General features: G+C 42.9%; 1 protein-coding gene across 2 annotated transcripts in view; it reads left to right on the top strand.

Annotated features, from left to right (window-relative positions):
- The window catches only part of LOC136588432 (agouti-signaling protein-like), a 76,026-nt gene extending 67,936 nt beyond the window's left edge, over positions 1–8,090 (top strand). The window contains exons 5-6 of one of the 2 annotated variants that reach the window (XR_010787576.1): positions 1,625–1,760; positions 7,978–8,090. Coding sequence is in view for 1 of the 2 variants with exons in the window: in XM_066587627.1 (XP_066443724.1) it covers positions 1,625–1,710 (86 nt within the window). In the remaining variant the exon portion in view is untranslated. Of the gene's footprint in view, positions 1–1,624; positions 1,832–7,977 lie in introns of those variants that run through there. The other variant, XM_066587627.1, reaches the window with a different exon arrangement.
- The last annotated feature ends 18,099 nt before the right edge of the window (positions 8,091–26,189 follow it).

The following is a 26,189-nucleotide window of genomic DNA, read 5'->3' as shown; positions in this document are numbered from 1 at the left end:
TGGTCAACCAGACAGCTGCATACAGCGTGTGGCGTAGAAATGCCAATTTATACAGAATGGCAGTGACATATGGGAAAATATGTTTATGGCTGCATTCCCACGAACGTATATCAGCTCGGTTTTCACGCCGAGACAATATACGTCCTCCTCATCTGCAGGAGGGGGAGGATGGAAGAGCCAGGAGCAGGAACTGAGCTCCGGCCCCCTCTCTGCCTCCTCTCTGCCCCTCTGCACTATTTGCAATGGGGAGAGGCGGGATGGGGTGGGGCTAATTCTCAGAACTTAGCCCCGCCCCCAGCCCGCCTCTCCCCATTGCAAATAGTGCAGAGGGGCGGAAAGGAGGCAGAGAGGGGGCGGGAGCTCAGTTCCTGCTACTGGCTCTTCCATCCCCCCCCCCCCCCTGCACACGAGGACAACGTATATCGGCTCGGCGTGAAAACCGAGCCAATATACGTTCGTCTGAATGCAGCCTATAGGTTCAGTATGAGACTAAATTCTGTGTTGCTGGGTAAAGAACTGGCTTGGAGATAGAAGGCAGAGGGTGGTAATAAATGGTTTATACTCTGATTGGGTCACCATTGCTAGCAGGGTACCACAGGGTTCAGTATTAGGCCCCATTCTGTTATGTTCTGCTGCCTTCTCCCTCTTCTGGTCCAGAAACATATTCACTCATCCTGGAATTGGCTTCCACATGCTAAATGGAAAGCAGCCATTTTGCTAAATTCCTTGACGACCCCTTCAGGAAAAAAGTTCTGTTACAGTACTGTAAAAGTCATCTACATCCAATGGAAAAGACACTCGACTCCAAACACCACCTGGTGTAGCCACCTTTATCCTATAGCACAGTCACTAAATCTGTTTGGGGTCTGACTGCTGGGACCCTGGATTATCCTGGAAACAGGATTGGAAAGGGAAGGGGGGGGGGGTCACAGAAGCACTCCAAAATAGTTTTTTTTCTGCTGTTATCCCATCTTACCTCATTGATGTCACTGCAAAACAAACTAAAGTTTCTATGTTGATTAGCTAAATTTCTTTTTTTAACAACTGCTCCTTTGCACCCACTTTCTACATTTTATCTGCTCCTGCTTAAAGGGAATCAGGCACCTCGGATGACCCACATAGGTAAAAGTAATGAACAAATAGTAGAAAGGATGCTAAGTTTCCCTATTCTGGGCCTGCAAACCAGCCATACAGTGGACTACAGAGGCAACTAGTCTGCTCTGTACATCAGCATACAAGGAACAGAGTCCTCTCTGCTATTCATTCATCACATTAGATTATGGGGAGCATCCAAGGTGACAGTCTTTAGGATCAGATCAGAATATTATCATGGGCTATTATACTAAATTGGGCAAAAAACATTGTGCTGTTTGTATATTAGCGAATAGGAAACTTTACAGTGGACTTGTTATCAATGCACTGTATTAATCAGCCTAGCGCACTCTTTGTCTCATAGGCATAGTACAAAAATAGTGGTATTATAGTGACTTGGATTTGGGTCACCACAACACTTTTATGGCCACTTCATGGTTAAATGTGTTTATTGCTGTAAGTGTTAAATATGTGTTAAAGGTTGTGCTTTTCCATGTATGTTCTACTTCACCACTGTTCTATTGATTGACAGCTCCTCTACTCTCATTGGGTTTCCGTCAACTAGCAACAGCCTTAGGAGTGGTTAGTCAGGTGGTTGGAAGAAAGAAGCCTCCGTGATTGGAAGATATGCCCTCCACATCGGTTGGGCGAGAGGATGGAGATAAAAGGTGAAAGTGAGTGGAGCTTAAAGGAGTCTAAGGAACAGAGAAGTATGAATCTAAGCTCAGAGAGGAAGAGAAGAGGGGAGTCATTACAGTGTGAAGTGTGAATACAAAAGCTCGTTTATGTTGGAAGAAGGTGACCATCAATAGAATAGAGAAAGTGATAGATAGATAGATAGATAGATAGATAGATAGATAGATAGATAGATAGATAGATAAGCACACTTTGTAGCTAAATCCAGAGAGTGAAGCTGGAGTGTAAAGTAAAGTGGACAACAGCATATTCCCTCCAATAAATCCTGAATGTAAGAAACAGTAATCCCTGTATTGAAATGGTAATCATCTATTCCAAGCCAACATCCTATCAGCTGTATGATTGTCACTATATGAAGGTCTCTCTCTGTTAATAAACCTTCCTATTGCTTCACCATTGTATCCTGTCTCCTGGAGTCCCTTCCCACCACCCATAACATCTGTACTGAGGTATTACACTATACATTAGGAGGAAAAAGACAGTTCCCCTTTTCATTTAGTGCTTTCCATTTTACTAATATTTTGTCCAGAGTAGGTTTTGGCCTACATACGCTGAAGGCACTCAAATCTACATCTCTGGCCCAAATCTTACCTATCCAGGATCCCAGAGTGTCTATCAGCTATATCCTACTTCTTTTCCGGCTTCCTAAAACTGAAGACATCATCTTTCAGCCACCAGTTCCACAAGTCCGCTGTCTTGATGTTACATTTCATTCTGCCCTCTCCTTCATACCACATATACAGGTTCTCGCTACCTCCTGCCTCCTACAGCTCAAAAGCATCTCTTGGATATGATTTTTTTTCAGCCCTAAATCAACAGAAAATACTTGTACAAGCCCTAAAGGTGTAGCTAAAGGCTTGTTGGCTCGGGTACAAAGGTTTAGCTTGGGGATACCCACAATTTCACTTCATGGCCATGTCTTACATATCACTTTTAGCAGCATCGCTGGCCTCTTAAATGAATCATCGATGCAGCACAAACTTTGAGATATGTGTTTTGTTTCCCCCACAAAAAGCAAAAACTGTACTGTACACATTGAAGACAACTTTCATAACATGTTAGGCTCAGATACAATGGCTTGGCCCTATTGTACTTCTAATAGTGAACTTAGGATATAATGGTCAGATACTAGTTCTATACAATGATAGTGAATACAGTGCAGTTACCTCCAGTGATCACTGATGACATCATATCTGGTTAGTATCATTCACTTTTGGTTTTAACCTGCACAAGGCCCAGACTGCCATGATGACTTTTTCCAGCCATCACTCGTCTTTTGCAAAATTTGTAACACAGACATCTTTAATAATGCCAAACTGTCAGGACTTGAACCCAGGAGCTCCTGTAATCCAGGTAGCAGCTCTACCTGCTGAGCTATCCAGCCCTTTGGATAGCCCAACTGCTTGATCTTGCCTGTGTTTCCTGCTCCTGATCCACTTTCCTGTTTAGCTTCACCCTGTTCTCCAAGATTGGACCTCCTATAAAAGCCTGGCCTTTCCACTTGCTCATTGCATGATTATTTGTGCTGCAAACCTATAGTCAAGCTCCACCACCTTCCTGCTCCTCTGAACTGAATTACTACTAACTGTGTACTGACCTCTGGCTTCCCCTGACTATGCTACCTGTCTGCTCCTCTGTAATGCAACAGATACTAACTGTGTACTAACCCCTGGCTTCCCCAGCCCATGCTCTGCCCACATTGGTTGCAATACTAAGGATCTGAACCTGAACCGGATAATTACACAACCAGCCTTAATATCTGATAAGTAATGTCACACAGAATGCTCCCAATACCGCCCTCTCTCACAGACTGCTCATCTCTCAGCCAAACTGCTTCCCTTTACACAGACTGGAGAATCCCCTTATAAAAAATAAAAAAGTAATTTATTAATTACCCCCAAAGTATTAAACTCGCAACCTTCAGGTCATGAGCAAGAAGCTTAGGACTGAATTTCTACTGCCTCAACATTCTGTGCCATAGGAGACCCTTATGATTCTGCCCCTCTCCCCAGCACACAGAATGTTCCTCGTAGTTCCCCTCCTCATTCTCTATCCTGCCGCATCTTACACAGGATGCCCTTTCATGGTTCTGTCCACCTTGCTTGTCATGGAGAATGCCCCTACTGATTTTTCCCCCTTTCATGCCTTGTCATACAGAATGCTGCTTATGTTCCCCCCGTCACCCAAGATACCCCTTATATTTCTCCCCCTCCCCCTATGTCACACACTATCTCCCTTGTAGTTCACTCTCTGCCCCTGTCACACATGATGCTTCTTACAGTTCTCTCTCTGCCCACTGTTACACACGATGCCCCTTATAGTTCTTCCTCTGTCCCATGTCACATATCATGTGCTTTAGGGCTCATTCACATGAGCGTAATGTGGGTTTTGGTTACAAAAATACGCTGTGTAAAAACGGCTCTTTATTTCTCCCTCTGCCCCTGTCAAATATGGTGCCCTTTTTTTCTTCCTCTGCCCCCAGGCACTAAGCAGCTACTCCTGCACAGTCACTGATAGTCAAACCTTCCTCCCCTGCCATGGCTCAGTCTCCTCCACTCCAACATCCTGTGTGGAGGAAACAACTGGGGCTGGGGAAGAAGTTCTGACTATAGATGAAACAACATCGTAGAGAAGGAGACTGAGCCACGGCTGGGGAGGAAGTTCTGGCTATCACTGTACAAAAAAATCTCCTTTGAACAAATGGTGATTCATTCTGATATTTCATCTACCTCATCTTCTATTGAAGGTGAAGGGTGGTCTTGTTTTCCAGCAGTGCTCGTACCTGGCGCTCCATGTGGAGGACTTGGGCATAGCATTAAACAGTGTAGTCAAGCAGCCTTAGCATATTGAGTGGGGCTTCTGGGCTCCCCTGACTTAGGGGCTGGTTCCCTATTGCGACCCATGTGACCCCCATAGTTACACCAGTGACATGCACTCATCATCTGCTGCAACACCCTCTTCTGTGGCCTCTCTTCCAGTGCTCTTGCACCCCGCCAATCCGTCCTCAACTCTGCTGCCTGACTTATCTACCTCTGTCTGCAGTGTCCAAGGAGCGGGCCCACAGCTGAGGAGATAGCGTCGTGGATAATGGCCTTGTCCCGAGGCTCTACCATCTCCTCCCCTGGGGGTAGTTCAGGACTCGACCAAGTCACTGCTGGGGGAGGTCACAAGGAAAAGTAACCAGAGGTTACCTGTAGTCTTCTTTGTCACGCGTGACACCACCGTACTGTCCTCTGTGATGAATCTTGACGACTGAATAAAGTAGTCCACACACAGGGAAACATTCTGGACAAAACCAGGAACAGTCGGTAGTGTCCGCTTACTGTAACTTCAGCAAAGTCCACTTTACAACAACAGTTTGGCACAGATACAACAAGAGAAGGTGGTGTGACAGGAAGGATTCTCGGGGTATTGCAGACGATCCACAGTCCTGGTTATCTGTGTGATCCCGCTCTCGTTGACTCTCTCTCTCTCTTTCTCTCTACCAGTCAATACTCATGTTTCTAGTGCCTTTCTCTCGCCAAGTAGTGGTCCTTCTCTCTCACTCAGTGCTTAGTGGTAGCACCGCCATATCCTGGGTAGACCGGTCCCATGCCAAGCAGAAAGGAATCGCTCGGCTTCCTCCATTCTCTCCACACACAGACCGATCAGAGTCTGTGTGGCTCATTTGCTTACTCTCCAACTTGGACTGGTCAGACCTAGACTTGTCGGACTCCTGCTAGACTGTCCTCTCCTCTCTTGCAGACTGACTTCCACAGACTACTCCTTGCAAACACATTATAAGACAGTCACATGACATGCAAAGTGATACATTTCACAGACGTAACCCAGACATTAAACCATTCAATCTTGGGTGACATGAAATGAACACATAAAATATGGCACGACCATTCTTTAAATTCTAAATAGGAAAAGTAAAGAGGTCACTTTATAATTATTCAATGCTAAGTGCAAAAGTATTGGCATCCCTGTGTAATGCACCCAATCTATATAATTACCTTCCCGGTGTCTTACAAACATGAAATTTGGCAAGACCATTCTTTAGGTCCTAAATAAGAAAAGTAAAGGGATCACAACTCAAAAATGCAATACTAACTGGAAAGGTATTGGCACCCCTATGTAATGTACCTAATCTAATTCTCTAATAACTTCCCGGTGTCACACAAACATGAAATCTGGCAGGAGCATTCTTTAGGTCCTAAATAGGAAACGTAAAGGGGTCACAACTCAATTGTTCAATGCTAAGTGCAAAAGCATTGGCACTCCTGTGTAATGTACCTAATCTAATTCTCTAACTTCCCGGTGTCGTACAAACATGAAATTTGACAGGACCATTCTTTAGGTCCTAAATAGGAAAATTAAAGGGGTCACAAGTTGATTATTTAATGCTAAGTGCAAAAGTATTGGCACCCCTATTTAATGTAACTTCCCGGTGTCGTACAAACATGAAATTTGGGGCAACCATTCTTTAGGTCCTAAATAGGATATACATATGAGAGCTTAAAGACATGGGCATATTTTTATCCTGTTTTGCGACTAGGAAGGTCACAACGGCAAAATGAGACGAAACGAAACCATTTCTCGCATGTAGTTTTTCTATGTGCGAGAAAGATGCACACATATTCAAACTCACACACAATAGTGCGGCATTTGAATAGTACAGAAAAAAGCACTGGTTGATGTGCTAATACGCTTCATAGTGGTGAGTGTTTAAGGCCTCATGTCCACGGGGAAAATCAGGCCCGCTACGGATTCTCCATGGAGAATCCGTAGCGGGTCCTTCCTGCTCCGCGTACATGAGGGCTGAAAATAACAATTATTCACCTCTCCGCATGCTCCAGATCTTCCCTTCTTCGCGGCTTGATCTTTAGATGCACACATCTACATACATCACACATATGTACTTAGATATTCTTTGCATAGGTAGGTGGATAGCTGTCATTATCCAGTAGAAGGGGCCGCAGTGTAGGGATACACTGTGTCATTTGAAGTACTTTCTGTTTCATGTTTTCTTTATCCCCCACTGTTACCTCTGTTTTCTTTCTTCAGCTGCTGCAGCGAAACTCTGATTCAGTCAAAAGAGCACACTGTTCAGCCCTTGTCAGTTCTCATTCATCTTCAAATTCACACATTAAGGCCTCATGTCCACGGGTAAAAGAAGAATTAAAATCCGCAGCGGGATGCATTGACCACCCGCGGGTAGATAAATACCCGCGGATGGTCAATAAAAGTGATTTTTTTTTTAAAATGGAGCATGAAAAAATCTGGACCATGCTCCATTTTCGTGCGGGTCTCCCGCGGGGACAGCTCCTGCGGGCTTCTATTGAAGCCTATGGAAGCCGTCTGGATCCGCGGGAGACCAAAATAGGAATTTACTCACCTGCTCCGGATCTTCCCTTCGCCGCGGCTTCATCTTCTCTCCGTCGCGGCCAGATCTTTTTCCTTCGGGACGGCGCATGCGCAGGGCACGTAACCGACGTGCCCTGCCCATCCGCCGAGCCGAAGAAAGAATATCCAGCTGCGACGGGGAGAAGATGAAGCCGCGGCGAAGGGAAGATCCGGAGCGTGCGAGAGGTAAGTTTATTCTTATTTTCAGCGCTCATGTCCGCGGGGCAGGAGGGACCCGCTACGGATTCTCCATGGAGAATCCGTAGCGGGCCTGATTTTCCCCGTGGACAGGAGGCCTTAGGCTTAACCTGAGTAGGCATGCAGTTCTGTGTGGCTTTCAGTTGAATGTGCTTTGCGGATGGGAAGATAAGTTGCTGTTTATCTTCAAAATCGTGCGGCCATTAAAACCATTTTGCAGGTAAATAGCACAATTATTAACAATGATTTTAAAGCCATCCTAACAGAATGTTGTCCGGTTTTTGACTACAACATATGAACACAGCCTCAGACTTTTCCAGTTTTTAAATGGGTTAAAATGCAATTTTCCAATGTGACTAACGGCATTGAGATGTGATATTGTATTTCATATTCTTACCCGTCGCTGTTCTCCCGCTGCTCCCCAGTTATTTGGTGGGTTGCTTCCCAGGTGGGATTAGCTATGGAAGACCCAATCCAGATGACTTGATGAGAAAGATCCAAGCCCTCTCTGGGTAGTTTCTGCTGCAGAGAGGGGCATGTGCTGAGCCTATGGCCCTTTATAATGTTTTTTTTAATAAATATTCTTTCTTTTTTTGTTTTTAGGAGAGACCTAGAAAAGCTTTAGAAGAATACAAAAAATAAGGAATGTGCTTTATGTAAAAGAACGTTGCCTGCATTTTATAAGAAGAAAGTATGTCTTGAATGCATTCAGCAAACTGTATCTGAGGAATTTCCTCCCTTATTTTCTGAGATAAAATCCTTAATTAGATCTGAGGTTCAGAATTCCTTGAAGTAATTTAATTTGATTCAAGAGGGTCCCATTACATCTGATGGAAGACAGCATAGTCTCATTCCTTCCAGTTTGGCCCCTTTGAACAAAAGGAGATTCATTCTGATATTTCATCTACCTCATCTTCTGATGATGGTGAAGGGTGGTCTTGTGTCCCAACAGATGAAACTCACAAATTGCTCAAAGCTGTTAGAGCTATAATGGGGGTTGAAGATCCAAAGGAGCCCAGAACTGTGCAGGTTATAATGTTTGAGGGTCTGAGAAGCTGCAGGATGAGAACATTTCCGCTCCATAAGAATGTTATATCTTTAATTAGAAAGGAATGTAAAAAAAAGCATAAGAAATTTTTTTCCACAAGACGGGTTAAAAGAAAGTATCCCTTTGATGATATACTTTCTTTTAACCCGTCTTGGGGAAAAATTTGCTTACTTCGATAAGGCATCTGAAATAGACGCTGCTATATCTAGGGTATCTTGAAAGTCAGCATTACGCCTTGATGGTATGGGTTTGACAAAAGACCCCTCACATGGAAAGTCTAAATGTTCTCCTAAAAGAGTTTGGGAGTCTGCAGCCGTATCCTTCAAGCCCAATATTGCAGCTACATATACTGTGAGGTCTCTTATGGCATGGCTGGAATAGTTATAATCTTTTATTAAAGTTAAAGGTTCTAGACACCAAATGCTCTCCTTGTTACCTAACCTACACACCTACACAGAGCTGCTAGGATAGCTCTATAGCTAAAAACTGGTCTGGGAACCTTCAGTCAAAAAGTAGATTATGTGCCATTTCCTGTCAGGGAGAATATTTGTTTGGTCTGGTTTTAGATGATGTCCTCAAGAAGGCTTCAAATAGGCAAAAAGGGTTTCCCGGTCCCTCTTTTCCAACCCTTAGGAGACCATCTTGTCCCTTGAGAAGATCTAGGAAAGAAAGGTCGATTAGAGGAAGAGATAATAGATAGCTGAATTCCAGGGGTAAGGTTAAAGGTTTCATGCTCAACTCAATCTCAATTGAGTTGAATAGAAAATATAGTCAGCAATGAGCCAGGTTCCAGATGGGAGGAAAACTATGCAATTTTCTCTTGGTCTGGCAAGAAATTTCATCCAGCTTCTGGATAAGAGACGCTACGGTAGTAGGTTTAAAACTGGTATTCTGTTTAAGTCTTCCAGAAAGGTTTTTAATCACAAAACAGTTGGCTGGACCTGGAAATTTGGCCTTGGAAAGAGAAGTTTTAAATTTAATCCAAAAGAACGTTCTTATTCCAGTACCTTTAGAAGAACAAAGAAAAGGGATTTATTTACTCTTTTTTTCAGACCATAATAAATTTTAAAAAGCTGAATCTTTGCAAGTCACTGGTCAGACCACACATGGAATATTGTGTACAGTTTTGGGCGCCGGTACTCAAGAAGGACATATCAGAGCTTGAGCAGGTACAAAAGAGGACAACTGAAGTAATAAATGGAATGGGCGGACTACAATACCCAGAGAGGTTCTCAAAATTGGGATTATTTAGTTTAGAAAAAGATGGCTGAGGGGCGACCAAATAACTATGTATAAATATATTAGTGGACAATACAGAGGTCTCTCCCATGAGCTATTTGTCTCCAAGACTCTGACTGTAACAAGGGGGCGCCCTCTATGTCTAGAGGAAAGAATGTTTTTACACCAACGTAGAAAGGGGTTATTTACTGTAAAAGTAGTCAGACTATGGTACTCTCTGCGTGAGTGATGGTGGTGCTGATGGTGAACTCGATAAAAGATTTTAAGAGGGGCCTGGACGCCTTTCTTGAGTATTACAATATTACATGTTATAGTCATTAATTACTTCAAAAGGGTTTTTAATCCAGGGATTATTCCGATTGCCAGAAGGAAGGATTTTTTTTCCCTTGAACGGAGGAAACAGGCCTCTACCTCATTGGGTGTTTTTTTGCCTTCCTCTTGATCAACACTGGGGGAGGGGAATAGGCTGAACTGAATGGACACATGTCTTTTTTTGGCCTAATAGACTATGTTACTATGAATTGTCTTTTAAAGTTCAAAATGTCCAAGATAAAAATTCAACGGTCAACTGTAAAATTGTGCTTCCCTAACTGTTTTATGGCTGTAGTCGATCTTACCACAAAGCTTACCACATCAGTATTTGCGAAAATTATCAAAAATAGTTCAGGGTTACATCACTTTCAATATCAGGCTCTTCTGTTCGGACTGTCCATGGCTCCTCATGTTTTTGCCAAGATTGTGGCAGAGTTGTCGGCACACATCAGAAAAAAATACATCATATTCATTCTCTATTTAGATGAATTCCTTGTAGAAAAATGGATAAAATGCCAAAGAGCAGTTGTTAATATCACTTCAGTTCTAATAAAATTAGGATGGATAATAAATCAAGAAAATCCAGACCTATTTCAGTAGAACAACCAACATTTTTGGGAGTTATTCTAGGCTCAAATCTTGAGAATTGTTTTTTGCCCCAAGATAAGATAACAAAAATACAGTCACAGATCCTTAAATTGTTTTAAAATCCTTAAGAAAAGCAATGTCAATTCTCGGGTCACTGACGGCCTGGATTCAATTGGTCCTTTGGGTTCAGAGTTACACAGAAGCTCTACAGTGGGCGATCCTGAGTTATTTGGACAGGTCAAATATTCCTCTGGACAAGAAAACAGTAATTTCAACAGAAACATTGAAGGATCTGCCATGGTGGATGGTCAGAGAAAATCCAGCTCAGGGAGTTTCTTGGGTAATTCCCTTTCCCAAGATATTAGTTACAGACGCAAGTCCCTGGAGTTGGGGAGGCCATTTAGGAGATTTAGTATGCCATCGTGAATGCAGTCACTCTATTCAGAGAAGCTCTTCAAATTTGAAAGAACTGAGTGCAGTGAGTTTAGCTTTATCAGCAGCGAGCCATGATTTAATCAATTGGATAATATGGAGAAAAGAAGGTGAAGCTAAATAAGAATAAAAGATGTAGAACTATATCCTATACAAGAATATGTAGGTTTGGTCTTTGATGAGAGAAAGCCAACCCTAGCTGACTGCCTCAACCTCCAGGGTGGACGTAAAGACAATATATATCAAAAAAGGTTTAAAAACTGGATATAAGGCTCAACCTGGAGACATATATGAGTGCACAATGGTGGTTTTGCCTAACGTCTCTGTTATTTCATAACTAGCACATATATGTGTTTTGAAGCCATAAAAGCCTCTTCCTCAGTATCTGCTGGGGCTTTTGTGTATAAACTAACCCAAGGTGGCCTCTCATGCTCTGGAAGCCACTGATGCATGGAGTGAGGCTCCACCTTTTTATCTGCAGGTTTCCTGTCCTTGGGGATCCTCTCTCCGGTGCCATCACTGAGAATCAAATTACCAGCGAGTTTATTTAACATTTTTTTGTTGTAATAAGAGTTGCCAAGTGATTTCTATCATCTAACCCAACCAACATTGTTATTGGAAAGTGTAAATGTAACATAGTTTCAGAATGAAATTTAATATAATGCCTGATACAGTGACATCAATGAATTGCTCCCCTAAGTAAATGGAATGTACATAAGGAAAAGATTTGGGTAAATAATAAATATAGGTGACATTGACATAGCAGGCGCTAAACATGAGCAGAACGTGCTAATGGCGAACAGCAAAGGTATACAGAAAACGATAACCAAATGTGAGGTAACATGTTTTCTCACAAGTTATGCCATTTCACAGTGAAATGCATGCCTTTGAACAATAAATAAAAGCGAAAAATAATGGTGCTAAACACAACCAGTTGTAACCGGAAAGGAAAATCCCGAGGATGAATTTTTTTATCATACCTTAAAAGAGAAACTTAAAATTCTCTTAAGCCTATATTCACATGGCCATAGAAAAGTACACAGACACCCAACCACACACATTGCATGTGCTATTGTTGGGAAAACGGACATGGAGAGGACATGCTGCGATTATTTTTAGCCATGTGAATAGTCTCATAGGCTTTTATGAGGCCGTATGGGGAACACATGGATAGCACAGGGCCTGAATGTATGGCTGTCAGAATGGGACCTAAGTCACATGATACTTTATTTCTAACTAGAGCGTAGCTGTCACATGACTATATACACCTGACAACTTACACCTGAGTATAAAAAGGTAATTAACATACAGGTGACACGTTGTCAGAAATGACAATAATGTATCAGGAATAGTGGTGAGCAAACTTTTGAAAAGTTCAGTTCAGCTGGTTTGCCGGATTTGGGCAAAAAGTTTGGTCTGGTCCGAATTAGTTCTAACTAAACCGGAACTTCACCATTACATCTAAAACTGGTGTATAACACTGTCTAGAAGCCCCAACAACTGCCCTCTATAACACTCTTAGGTCACCTAGAAGTGTATCTAAGTACTTTTGAGCTGATTTTAAGGCAAAGTTAATAAAGAAAAAGGATAAGAAGGTGAAAGAAGAAGAAAAAGAAGGAAAGTGAATGAAGAAGAAGAAAAAATATTCAGTTTCTTTCTTCCTTTTCCTTCTTTTTATTTTTCCGTCTTTTTAAAAAAAGAATAAGGAGTAAATAGAGGAAGAAGAAAAAAGAAGAATCTTAGTGGGTTTGGCCAAGACAAATTGCCCAAGGTTCAGGTTCGCACCAAATCGAACTTTTATCAAAGTTAGACGCAAAACTGTGTTTTAGTGTTTCAGCTTGCTCTTGCCATGAAGAGAGCCTTGCTACTACGTAGAAACCCTAATGTAGCAGCACACATGACAAAGTATAAAGCTTCTGCAATGTACACTTAGATTACACATGCAAACACTGTGCATTGATGACTTTTTATTGTTGCCTGGGGTTTTCCTTAATATTTTTTGCACCGTCAGTATTATCTATTTGTGATGTGCTAATCGGAATAGACACAGATACATAGCAGCCAGCATATAACACTATGTATCCTGTCTGTGTCTTAATGTTCCACAGGGTATAGACCAGAGTGACACAAAATATAACAAGGAAAATACTGCAAATATATAACAATAAGTAAGGATTCAATGATTTGGCTTTAGTATGTACCAGGTAATATACCCATGCGCTGAACAGCGATTTTATTAATAGCAGTCTTGGAATATACAAAGAGGGCCTTAAAAATGAGCCCAGCACCCACTCTATGACAGCTGTCCAAAAGAAAATCTGTGTTGCCCATAGCAATAAATCACAGCGCAGCTTTCATTTTACCTCAGCAGTACAAGAAATAGCAACCAATCACAGCACAGCTTTCATTTTACCTCAGCAGTATCAGAAAAAGCAACCAATCACAGCGCAGCTTTACCTTTACCTCAGCAGTACAAGAAATAGCAACCAATCACAGCACAGCTTTCATTTTACCTCAGCAGTATAGCAAATAGCAATCAATCACAGCGCAGCTTTCATTTTACATCAGTGGTAAAAGAAATTGCAACCAATCACAGCACAGCTTTCATTTTACCCCAGCAGTACAAGAAATAGCAACCAATCACAGTGCAGCCTTCATTTTACATATAGATTTTTTTGATCACTTTTTTGTGCATTTTTTTCTGTAGGGGAAATACATGAAAAACATTAGTACTTGTCCTGATATATAGGGGACCTAGACATGGCTACACACTGCACCCTTAGTACTTGTCCTAATATATAGGGACCAGACATGGCTACACAGTGCACCCTTAGTACTTATCCTAATATATAGGTGACCTAGACATGGCGACACAGTGCACCCTTAGTACTTGTCCTGATATATAGGGGACCAGACATGGCTACACAGTGTACCCTTAGTACTTGTCCTAATATATAGGGGACCTAGACATGGCTACACAGTGCACCCTTAGTACTTGTCCTAATGTATAGGGGACCCAGACATGGCTACACAGTGCACCCTTAGTACTTGTCCTAATATATAGGGGACCTAGACATGGCTACACAGTGCACCCTTAGTACTTGTCCTAATATATAGGGGACCTAGACATGGCTACACAGTGCACCCTTAGTACTTGTCCTAATATATAGGGACCCAGAAATGGCTGCACAGTCCACCCTTAATACTTGTCCTAATATATAGTGGACCCAGACATGGCTGCACAGGGCACCCATAGTACTTGTCCTAATATATGGGGACCCAGACATGACTACACAGTGCACCCTTAGTACTGGTCCTAATATATAGGGGACCCAGACATGACTACACAGGGCACCCTTAGTACTTATCCTAATATATAGGGACCTAGATATGTCTACACAGTGCACACTTAGTACTTGTCCTAATATATAGGGACCCAGACATGGCTACACAGTGTACCCTTAGTACATGCCCCAATATATAGGGACCCAGACATGTCTACACAGTGCACCCTTAGTACTTGTCCTAATGTATAGGGAACTCAGACATGTCTACACAGTGCACCCTTAGTACTTGTCCTAATATATAGGGACCCAGACATGACTACACAGTGCACCCTTAGTACATGCCCTAATATATAGCGACCCAGACACGACTAAACAGTGCACACTTAGTACTTGTCCATTCCTGTTGCCCTGCTATGTGCCCCTCCTCTTCACCCTGACATGGAAAGTGGGTGAGCAGCCATGCACAGATATTTCTGTGTCCAAATGACTGGGGCCACAGAGAATGGCCTTGTCGGCTGGTAGGACCTGGGCTGCATGCTGCGCACCCCTACTTTGCAACATGAACTATAAAGAGGAACCAATGGATAGAGAAGCTTCTATTCTAAAGGACTCAGTTACATATTCACTTGACAAATGTGTGACTGCTGAAAGTCCCCATGTAAATACCCGCTGATCCCTGGGGTTTTTAGCTGCAAGTTCTGCACTGATCTCCATGGTGTTTATTTCTGAGGAGGGGTTGCCCAAAGTCCGTAGTTTATCAGTGCAACATTGTAGCAATTTCCAATTGCTTATGTACATTGCTACAAATAGATATTTCTGTATTTAATAGCAATTCATTGTTAAATGCAATAATCAGTTACATAATTTTTAGTGATACATGGGCATGAGCTATAAATATCTTTTAGTATATGTGCCCAGTTAAATGACTTCAGTCATGCTTCCAGTTACACCAATGGGGTCTACTGTGACACAACTATTGAACTGTATATTTCTGTCTGTGCACATGTTGAGATATTTTAGGGCTGTACTTTCCTGGTAATGACAGTAGATGGTGGTATGATGCTTGGAATCATTCTATAACTAAACAATATTACTAGAAAGCATATGAAGCATGACACATGTTATAAGTTATGATACATGGCATTCATGCGTCTCTACCTTACTTCAAAAATATACTTTAAAAAACGTACATAATTACCATTTCATATGTGAAATGCGATGGCAACATTGTTTGTGAGACTGCAACAATTTCTTAGGTTCCCCAATCTCATACAATATCAAACAGTTTCATAATTGGCCAGAAGATTGTGTTGAAACATATACCGCACACTTGGGGCTCAAATCGCCAGAGTTAATTTGAGCCAGGTGTTTACCTGTTGTTCGCTTGGAAAATTTTTTGAAGTGGTGGTTACTTCAGAGGAACCGAGGAATAAAATATGTGTACACATAGAGGAGCGTTAGATACTCCTCAGACTGCATGTACCAATGTCCCTCTGCAGAATGTGCCATCCCTCCCATTCGTCTTACTTTTTAAGCTTAAAGGTAACACCCCTGTTTATTCAAATTTACCCCCAGACTGGAGGTTACAGACTTTTCTTAACCTTAAAGGCATGCTTCAACCATGCAGTCATTGGTCGCTTCCATATGTACTTTATAGCCAGGGGCATACCTAAAGGCGCAGGGGCCCGGGTGCAAAAGTTTATGCTCCTCGGCCTCCACCCCACATTCCCCCTTACCCATACCTAGATTGTGCTGCATACATGATCTAGCCCCTTGGCGTAATCTTTCCAAACATGACGCATTTCTTGCACTTCATGAAAATTTGTTTGTAGCCCCGAAGGCCACTCTTACACACACCTCTTTTTACCGCTTTTAGCGGGGTGTCCCAAGTGCCGTACTAACCACGGTACAACACTCACATTGATTTTAATGAGGTTACTCAAACCTGTACTCCAACGTGGTGTTCCTAGGGCCGTGATTTTCGAGAGTTGTCTGTTCTATTTTTGCATTTTCGTGGTTTTTAATACACCTCCTCACAATGATGGGGTGCATTAAAAAGCGCCGTCAGACGCTGTAACCTGTGTTCAAAAATGCTGCTCGAAATTCCGTTAAAAATGCCACGGTTTCAAGCTGCATTTTCTGAACACGTGTGAGAGCGGCCTTAAGGCGGTTCATGTTTTGTTGCACTTTAGAACCACAATTAAGAGAAACACATTAAAAACCTGCATCCAGTATCTAAAGACTGTATACGTTATTATATACACACAGAGATCAGTAAGATTCTCCTCAGTATATACACAGAGGAGCGAGATAGATTCTCCTCAATATATGCACATAGAGGTGACATAAATTCGCCTCAGTATATGCACACAGAGGTCAGTTAGATTCTCCTCAGTATATACACACAGAGGTTAGTTATATTCTCCTTAGAATATACACATAGAAGTGAGGTAGATTCTCCTCAGTATATGCACATAGAGGTCAGTTATATTCTCCTCAGTATATGCACATAGAACTGAGATAGATTCTCTTCAGTATGTACACACATAGGTCAATTAGATTAGATATTAGAGTATATGAACATAGAGGAGATTTAGATTCTCCTTAGTATATATACATAGGTGTGAGGTAGATTCGCCTCAGTATACAAATAATTTCCCTAGACTTTATGGTTTCTGAAAAAAGAACTATCTAATGTATCATGGATTTTCACAGTTTTTCACGCATAGAATTGAATATTGATGTTGTGACCCCATTACTTTTTCTATTTAGCACATAAAGAATGATTGTGCAAAACTTCACATTAGTGCGGTACAGATGTGTTTCATTAGTTACATTATAAAGGGGGTCACTTTCTTTTTGCAGAGTGGAATAATCAAGTTGTGATCCCTTTACTTTTCCTATTTATGACCTAAAGAATGGCTGTGCCAAATTTCAAGTTTGTACAACGCCGGGAAGCTAGAGAATTAGTCAGTCAGTTAGTCAGTGAATCAGTAAGTGAGGGCTTTATCCTAAATATATATAAATTTTGGATTCTTATTATCTGATATACCAGGACCACCAGATCTGGTACATGCCAGAGCTGAATGGTGTCAAACTATAAGAGGGTCTGTCCAGCTTCTGGCATTCTAGATGGCATTTTACCAGAAAATCATGCCTCCACCCTGTACCAGTCACTACAACGATGCCTCCACCCTGAACCAGTCACTACACCGATGCAGCCAAACTATGCCAGTCATTACACCAATGCCTCCATCATTTGCCAGTTGCTATGCCAATGCCTCCAACCTGTGCCAGTCGCTGCACTGTTGCCTCCAGTCTGTCCAAGTCACTACACTTATGCCTCCCCCTGTGCCAGTTGCTACACTGATGCCTCAACCCTGTGCCAGTCACTAGACTGATGCTTCCACCCTGTGCCAGTCACTACACCGATGCCTCCATGCTATGCCACTTAATGCACTGACTGCCTATCTACTACAGAATACAATATAAAGTCATCACTCTCATCCATAAAGCTCTCCACAGCACAGTACCACCCTATATATCATCCCTCATCTTTGTCTTCCACCCTGCCCGTGCATTACACTCTGCTAATGACTACTTTCCTCTTTAATCCGAGCCTGGGAATGACAGAAAAGGTGAGTTTGGACTGGGTTTTATTTTATTACATACAAGGGAGAAATAGCGGCTTCCAAAAGAGGGCATTACTCTTAAAATTAGGCATTGCTTCTAAAAGAGGGCATTACTTCTAAAAATGTGCAAATGCGGGCATTACTTGTGAGAAGCAGAAATAATTTCTGAAAGGGGGCATTATTAGTGAATGGGGACAAAAGAGGGTTGTATTACAGAGTGGGGACATAAAAAAGGCATTATTCCTAAGTTCGGGCACTTTTACTGTGTGAGGGTCACTATAACATAGTAACATAGTTTGTAGAGCCAAATGAAGACAATGTCCATCTAGTTCAGCCTGTTTATCCTCCTGTGTTGTTGATCCAGAGGAAGGCCAAAAAAACCCAAGAGCAAAAGCCAATTAGCCCTTTTGGGGGAAAAATTCCTTCCTGACTCCCTAATGGCAATCAGACTAATCCCTGGATCAACCTCTAATAGTTCCTACCTGCCTGTATACCCGGATTAACAATTAACCTAAGATTTATATTCTGTAATATCGTTCCCCTCCAGAAAGACATCTAGTCCCCTTTTAAACTCCTCTATGGATTTTGCCATCACCACATCCTCAGGCAGAGAGTTCCATAGTCTAACTGCTCTTACAGTAAAGAACCCCTTTCTGTGTTGATGAAACCTGCTTTCCTCTAGACGTAGCAGATGCCCTCTCATTACCGTCGCAGTCCTGGGTATAAACAGATCATGGGAGAGATCCTTGTATTGTCCCCTCATGTATTTATACATAGTTATTTGATCACCTCTTAGCCGTCTTTTTTCCAGGGTGAATAATCCCAATTTGGATAGCCTCTCTGGGTATTCCAGTCCCTTCCTTCCATGTATTAGTTTAGTTGCCCTTCTTTGAACCCCCTCCAGCACTGTAACATCTTTCCTGAGCACCGGTGACCAGAACTGTACGCAGTACTCCATGTGAGGCCTGACTAGTGCCTTATATAATGGGAGGATAATGTTCTCGTCCTTCGCCCCTATACCTCTTTTAATGCACCCCAAGACTTTATTAGCCTTTGCAGCAGCCGACTGGCATTGGTTAATCCAGTTTAGTCTACAATCCACTAGTACCCCCAGGTCTTTTTCCATATCACTTTTCAGTGTATATTGGTGACATCCGTTTCTCCTTCCAATGTGCATAACCTTACATTTTTCAACATTGAACTTCATTTGCCATTTTTCTGCCCAAGCCCCCAGCTTATCTAGGTCCGTTTGTAGCCGTACATTGTCCTCCATTGCATTGATTATATTGTATAATTTTGTGTCATCGGCAAATATTGATATTTTGCTGTGCAGCCCCTCTATCAGGTCATTGATAAATATGAACAGAATGGGGCCTAATACTGAACACTGTGGCACCCCGCTAGTGACGGTGGCCCAATCAGAGTATGAACCATTTATTACCAACCTCTGCTTTCTATCATTGAGGCAATTCTTTACCCAGATACACACGTTTTCACCCAATCCGAGCTGTCTCCTTTTTTATATTAACCTATTATGTGGCACAGTGTCAAATGCTTTAGAGAAGTCCAGATATGCAAGATCAATAGACTCTCCCAGGTCCAGCCTAGAGCTTACTTCATCGTAGAAGCTGATCAAATCGGTCTGACATAATCAACCCTTCATGAACCCATGCTGGTGAGGAGTTATTCCGTTGTTCTCCTTGAGATACTCTTCGATGGCGTCTCTCAGAAACCCCTCGAATATTTTTCCCGTTACTGAAGTGAGACTTACTGGCCTGTAGTTGCCAGGCTCACTTTTAGTCCCCTTTTTGTAAATTGGAGCCACGTTGGCAATGCGCCAATCCAATGGTACAACCTCGGTCTTGATAGTATCCACAAATATTAGATATAGCGGCCTAGCTATCACATCACTTAGTTCCTTTAGTACTCTTGGGTGTATTCCATCTGGGCCTGGCGATTTATCGATTTTAATCTTCTTTAGCCGGTTCCGCACTCCCTCCTGCCTTAGGTATGAGATATTTTGTGAGGGGTTCATTTTATTCCCTTGCATCTCTTGTGGCATTTACTTTTTGTTTGTGAATACGCTTGAGAAGCAACTATTTAATAGATTTGCCTTCCCTCCATCATCTTCAATGATTTCTCCTGCATTATTTGTTAAAGGGCCAGTGCTCTCGGTGCAAATTCTTTTGCTGTTAATATAGTTGAAAAATAGTTTCGGGTTGTTTTTGCTCTCTTTGGAGATCATTCTTTCTGCCTCCTCCTTAGCAATTTTGATCTTATCTTTGCATATTTTGTTTTTTTCCCTGTACGATTTTAGTGCTTCTTTGCTGCCTTCTTGCTTTAGTATTTTGGGCGCTTTCTTTTTTTCATTTATTGCCCCCTTACCGTCTTGTCGAGCCACATTGGTTTCCTTTTACTTTAAGTTCTTTTATTTTTAAAGGGAATGAACTGCTCACATGAGGTGCTCAGGATCCTTTTAAACTTTTCCCATTTCTCGTCTGTACTGATATTTTTGAGGATGTTGTCCCAATTAATGTTACCGATTAGTAGTTCTAAGCTAATCAAATTTTACTTTACTGAAGTTTAGTTTATTTGTCGCTCCCTGATAAGGCTTCTTATTGAATGACAGCTGGAAGTTGATTATATTGTGGTCAGTGTTTCCCAAGTGCCCCTCAACCTGTACCCCCGTTATTCGGTCCGGTTTGTTAGTTAATACTAAGTCCAGAGTGGCCCTCCCTCTCGTTGGTTCCTGCACCAGTTGGTTCAGATAATTATCTTTAATTGCTCTCAAGAACTTACCCCTATGAGATTTGCAGGTTTGGTTTTCCCATATTATATCTGGATAATTAAAGTCCCCCATGATAATTACTTCGTTGCGGTTTGACACTTCTTCTATCTGCCTTAATAGTAAGGTTTCCGTTTCTTCTGTTGCTTTTGGTGGTCTGTAGAAAACCCCTATCAGGATTTTTTTTTCTCCCTGTATTTCTACCCACAGAGATTCCACCCGTTCATCTCCTACTCCTATATCTTCTTTATAATTTCTATATCTTTAACGTACAGACATACCCCTTCCCCTTTCTGGTTCCCACGGTCTCTTCTGAAGAGATCGTAAACCTGCAAATTTGCTGCCCAATCGCACTTATCATCAAGCCATGTTTCCGTTATTCCGACTATATCATAGTTTTCATCGGCCATTCTCGCTTCAAGCTCACCCACTTTGCCGATCAGACTTCTTGCATTCGTGGTCATACAATTTATACAGTTTTTTTTGTTCTTTAAATTTGTTTTGTTGCTATTCACAGAGCAGAGCTTACTGTGTGGTGCCTACAGTACTTGAAATGGATTAAATTCATTTAGAAATCCCCAACAGCTAGTGTCATAGTAAATGGTATCCCATCACCTAATTTTCCTGTATCATGTGGTACTCCTCAGAGCTGCCCTTTATCCCCTCCTCTATTCTCCATAGCTATATAGAGGCATTCGCTGTATGGCTATGTTGCACCCTTGCTGTCACAGCTATCTGCTGGGAGGGAAGGGAGAGCGTGGTGGGGCTATATGCTGATCATATAATTCTCCTTCTTTAAAACCCAGGAAGATCAATTCCTCAAGCTATAGAATTAATAAATTCTTTCTCTGTTTTCTGGGTTATATATCAACTTGGAAAAATCTGCCATTATGTACACGGCTTAAACCCAACTATTGACGCTTTTATCTCCAGATGTGGCCTGTCAGTGGTCTCTAAATTTAAATGCCTTGGAATAAATATGGTACGTGACCATGAAAATGAAATCACTGAGACCATTGCAAGCACTAAACAAAATGAACTTTAAATGATGGTCTAAATGACCTCTCTTGGATGGGCCACATAAATGTGATTTTTTTTTTCACCTTAATTTACTTGACTATTTAGCCTAATGATATATTTTTTTGTAGAATTGTCCATCATGATGGATGCCACGCTGTAGTGACTGGCACAGGGTGGAGGCATCAGTGTAGTGACTGGCGCAAGGTGGAGGCATTGGTGTAGCAACTGGCACATGATGGAGGCATTGGTGTAGCAACTAGCATAGGATGGAGGCATCGGTATAGTGACTGGCACAGGGTGGAGGCATCAGTGTAATGACTGTCACAAAGTGGAGGTATGAGTGTAGCGACTGTCACAGGGTGGAAGCATCGGTATAGTGATTGGCACAGGGTGGAGGCATCAGTGTAGCAGCTGGACAAACAGATGAGCTTGGCTGCTGCATTCAGTATAGAATGGAGGGGGAGAGTTTAGTGAAGGAAAGACCGACCACTAGTGAATTGCAGTAGTCAAGCTGAGAATGAATCAGGGAAACTAACATTTTTTATGTCTTAACAGTGAGAAAAGGGCAAATTCTGTATATGTTTTTGATTTGCAGGTTGCATAAGTGTGCAAGTGATTGAACATAGGGAGTGAAGGAAAGATCAGCGTCAAATGTGACCCGGAGATTGTAGGCATGCTTTAATATAATAAAGTGGAAATATCAATTTTAGGTCGGTTAGTAGATGACAGAAACACAAGTTCAGTTTTTGAAATATTCAATTTTGGATTGAGAGACAACATAATGTAATAAAACTTAAACCCCTTAACGACCAGCCCATAGTGTTTTTACGTCCTCCCGAAGTGGGCTTTATTCTCTGAGGACGTAAAAACATGTGTCCTGCAGAGAATAATGCCCCTCGGGCTGTGGACGTGACAGCTCCATGCTGTCGGTGTCCGCAGGTAGCTGACAGCATGGAGCTGTCATCCCGGGCAGTTCGGAGCCCCCCCCCCCCGGCATTGCGATCGGCGCTATGCAATGGATAGCGCCGATCGCAAAAAAGTAAATAAAACTGCAATAAAAGTTAAAGATTCAGCTGCTTCGATGGATCGGATCCATCGGAGCAGCTGAAATTACTCACCAAGGTCCGCCGCACGACTCCCAGCTGTCCTGATGCTCCGGGAGCCGTAGCCATCCTTCTGCGCATGCGCGCCAGGCGGCATTATGTCAGCCACATGCGCAGAAGGCCCGGCGGCGCGGGAGACTTAAAATCTCCTGGCTCCCGGCTCCGGTAGGTAGCCGGGAGGCAGGAGATGTCAGCGGGGACCACGGTGAGCGGTCCCCGGTACCGCGATTGTCGTTATACAATGGATAACGACGATCGCGGAAAAGTGAAAAAAAGTGTAAAAAAAGAAAAGTTTCACCTCCCCTCATGGATCGGATCCATGAGGGGAGGTCAAAATACTCACCTCAGGTCCGCCGATGTCCTCCGGCCGGTGTCGGGACCCCCCCGCTGGCTTCTGCGATGTGCCGATGCGGCGCGCATGCGCAGAAGCCGGCGAGCCCGGCAAATTCAAAATCTCCCTGCACCCGGCTGTCACAGATAGCCGAGTGCAGGGAGATATGACTGGGGACCGCTGTATGCGGTTTCCAGTCATATGATCACTGTTATCCATCAGATAACGGTGATCATATAAAGTTAAAAAGTAAAAAAAAAAAAAAGTTAAAAGTAAAAAAAAGTTTAAAAAGTTAAAGTTTCATCTCCCCTTACGGATCGTATCCGTAAGGGGGGATGAAATTACGTACCCAAGGTCCTGGATTTGTTCCCTGATGGGATGTTGATCCGTGGACCTTACCCCAGCTTCTGCGCATGCGCCCGTCAGCATGATGGCGGATGCATGCGCAAAAGTGAAATATTGCCCAAGAAATATAAAATCTCCCTGCTGCTGGCTACCAAAGGTAGCCAAGAGCCTGGAGATGTCACGGGGAGCCGCGGTATGCGGTTACTGGTCACGTGATCGCCGTTATACAATGCATAATGGCGATCACGTAAAAGTTCTTTAAAAAGTGGCAGTTTCATCTCCCCTCACCGATGCGATCGGTTGGGGGAGATGAAACATCTTCTCGGAGGCTTCTGCATTTGAATCCAGATGCGATTATCCTCCATGGATCCTGCCGGCTACTGGGTATGCGCCCGCCGGCAAAATGCTGGACACATTCGCAGGAGCCGGGAAGCCCAGGAAATTTAAAATCTCCTTGCTCCCAGCGACCAACGGTTGCTGAGTGCTTCGAGCAGTGACCGGCGGCCTCGCTGAGCGGTCCCCGGTCACGTGATAAAGTAGCGATCTAACATTAGGCCGGTCACGCGTGACCGGAGAGGAATTACAGGTTCTGCATGCGCTTGATCAGCGGTAATCCACGGATCAATCGCATGCATTGGATTACACAATTCCCCCCAATTAGCGGGTCGGAATTACGTAATCCACTCGCAGAAACAGAACACGGCATGCTATATTTTACCACGAATATCTGTGACCTAGAGCCCTTTGTGCTCTATGACCGCGGATATACTCGCACCCCATATGCAAACACATTGTGTACCCGGGTCATCTCTAAGCGACGGCGCGGGAAATATAAACAAAAAACCGCCTGTGTGAGTAGGCAGTTATGCGCAGTACATTACGCAACCGTACGCAGGGTCACAGCCGGGCTCACAGCTGGAATCCGCTGCGGGCCTCCACAAGCGGATTCCACCTACGGCTGTGTGAGCCCGGCGTTATTCAGACCGCTACCTGTAATCCGTAATTTACAAGAAGCCCCGGGAACGTTCGTCTTCCTGCAGTTCCAGGAGCAGCTTGTTGAGCGCCTTCTCTGTGAGACCGCTGCACCGCAGCAAGATTACAAAGCCTCACAGCGCCACTTTCTACACCCCATCCCCGCCGCTGAGGTCACGAAATACCCCCCAAAATACATGAGAGGAGGGGGGGGGGATACCCGGTTTTCTTGCCCCATGTGCCTAACCCAACCAGCCTCCGTAATTACCCCTGTCTTCGGACATAAAACGCAGTTTATATTATTACCTTTATCTAATATTTAGGGAATGCCAAAAAATAGTGATGGCCGGGGGGTGGGGGGATTATTTTTAGGAAGTCAAATTTTTTTCCGTATAAGTGGGCAATGGGGCCTGGAATTTATTCAGTTCTGCCCTGAAATCCAGCGAGCATTCCCTCCATTATGGGCCTAGCCATGTGTCCTGTAAGTAGATTAGGGCCACAATGGGTATGTTTCTGAACACGGGACAAACAGGGGGATCCATTTTGGGGTGAACGTCTTCATTCCTATGTACACTGTACAAAAAAAACAGTTTTTAAATTGACTAAATTGCCAAACAAATGAAAATCGTAATTTTTTCCTTTTGCTTTGCTTAGATTCATTCAAATACTTTGGGGACAAAATATGCAGTACACCCCTAGATGAATTTGTTAAGGGGTCTAGTTTTTAAAATGGGGTCATTTGTGGGGGTTCTCTATCGTTTTGGACGCTCAATGGCTCTTCATGTGGGCAATTGGGACTGGAATTTATTCCGTTGTACCCTGAAATCCAACGGGTGCTCCTTCCATTATAGGCCTAGCTATGTTTCCTTTAAATAGATTAGGGCCACAATGGGTATGTTTCTGAACACGGGACAAATGGGGGTATCCATTTTGGGGTGAATGTCTTCATTCCTGTGTACACTTTCCAAAAAAAACAGTTTTTAAATTGACACAATTGCCAAAAAAATGAAAATCATAATTTTTTCCTTCTGCTTGGCTTAGATTCATTGAAAAACTGTGAAGTTAAAAAAGTCATCGTACCCCTAGATAAATTCATTAGGGGGTCTACTTTTCAAAATAGGGTCACTTGTGGGGGTTCTCCATCATTTTGGTCACTCAATGGCTCTACAAGTGGGCAATGGGGACTAAATCTCCTTCAAGCAAAATTTCTGTTCCGAAAGCCACCGGTTGCTCCTTTCATTTTGGGCCCCATTGTGCATATAGACGTAATACTAGGGCCACAATGGGTATGTTTCTGAGCACAGGACAAACAGGGGTATCCATTTTGGGGTGCAAGTCTTCATTCATATATGTGCGGTACAAAAAAAAATGCTTTTGAAATGACAGAATTACCAAAAAAATGAAAATTGTATTTTTTTTCCTTCGGCTTGGCTTAGATTCATTCAAAAACTGTGAAGTCAAAAAAGTCATCGTACTCCTAGATAAATTCGTTAAGGGGTCTACTTTTCAAAATGGGGTCACTTGTGGGTGTTCTCCATAGTTTTGGTCACTCAATGGCTCTACAAGTGGGCAATGGGGACTAAATCTCCTTCAAGCAAAATTTCTGTTCCGAAAGCCACCGGTTGCTCCTTTCATTTTGGGCCCCATTGTGCATCCAGACATATGATTAGGGCCACAATGGGTATGTTTCTGAGCACAGGAGAAACAGGGGTATCCATTTT

The sequence above is a fragment of the Eleutherodactylus coqui genome, chromosome 13 (genome assembly GCF_035609145.1).
Source record: "Eleutherodactylus coqui strain aEleCoq1 chromosome 13, aEleCoq1.hap1, whole genome shotgun sequence".
NCBI classification, from domain to species: Eukaryota; Metazoa; Chordata; class Amphibia; order Anura; family Eleutherodactylidae; genus Eleutherodactylus; species Eleutherodactylus coqui.
The sequence above is the reverse complement of the archived record's forward strand: the minus strand, read 5'-3'. Positions and strand labels throughout refer to the sequence as shown.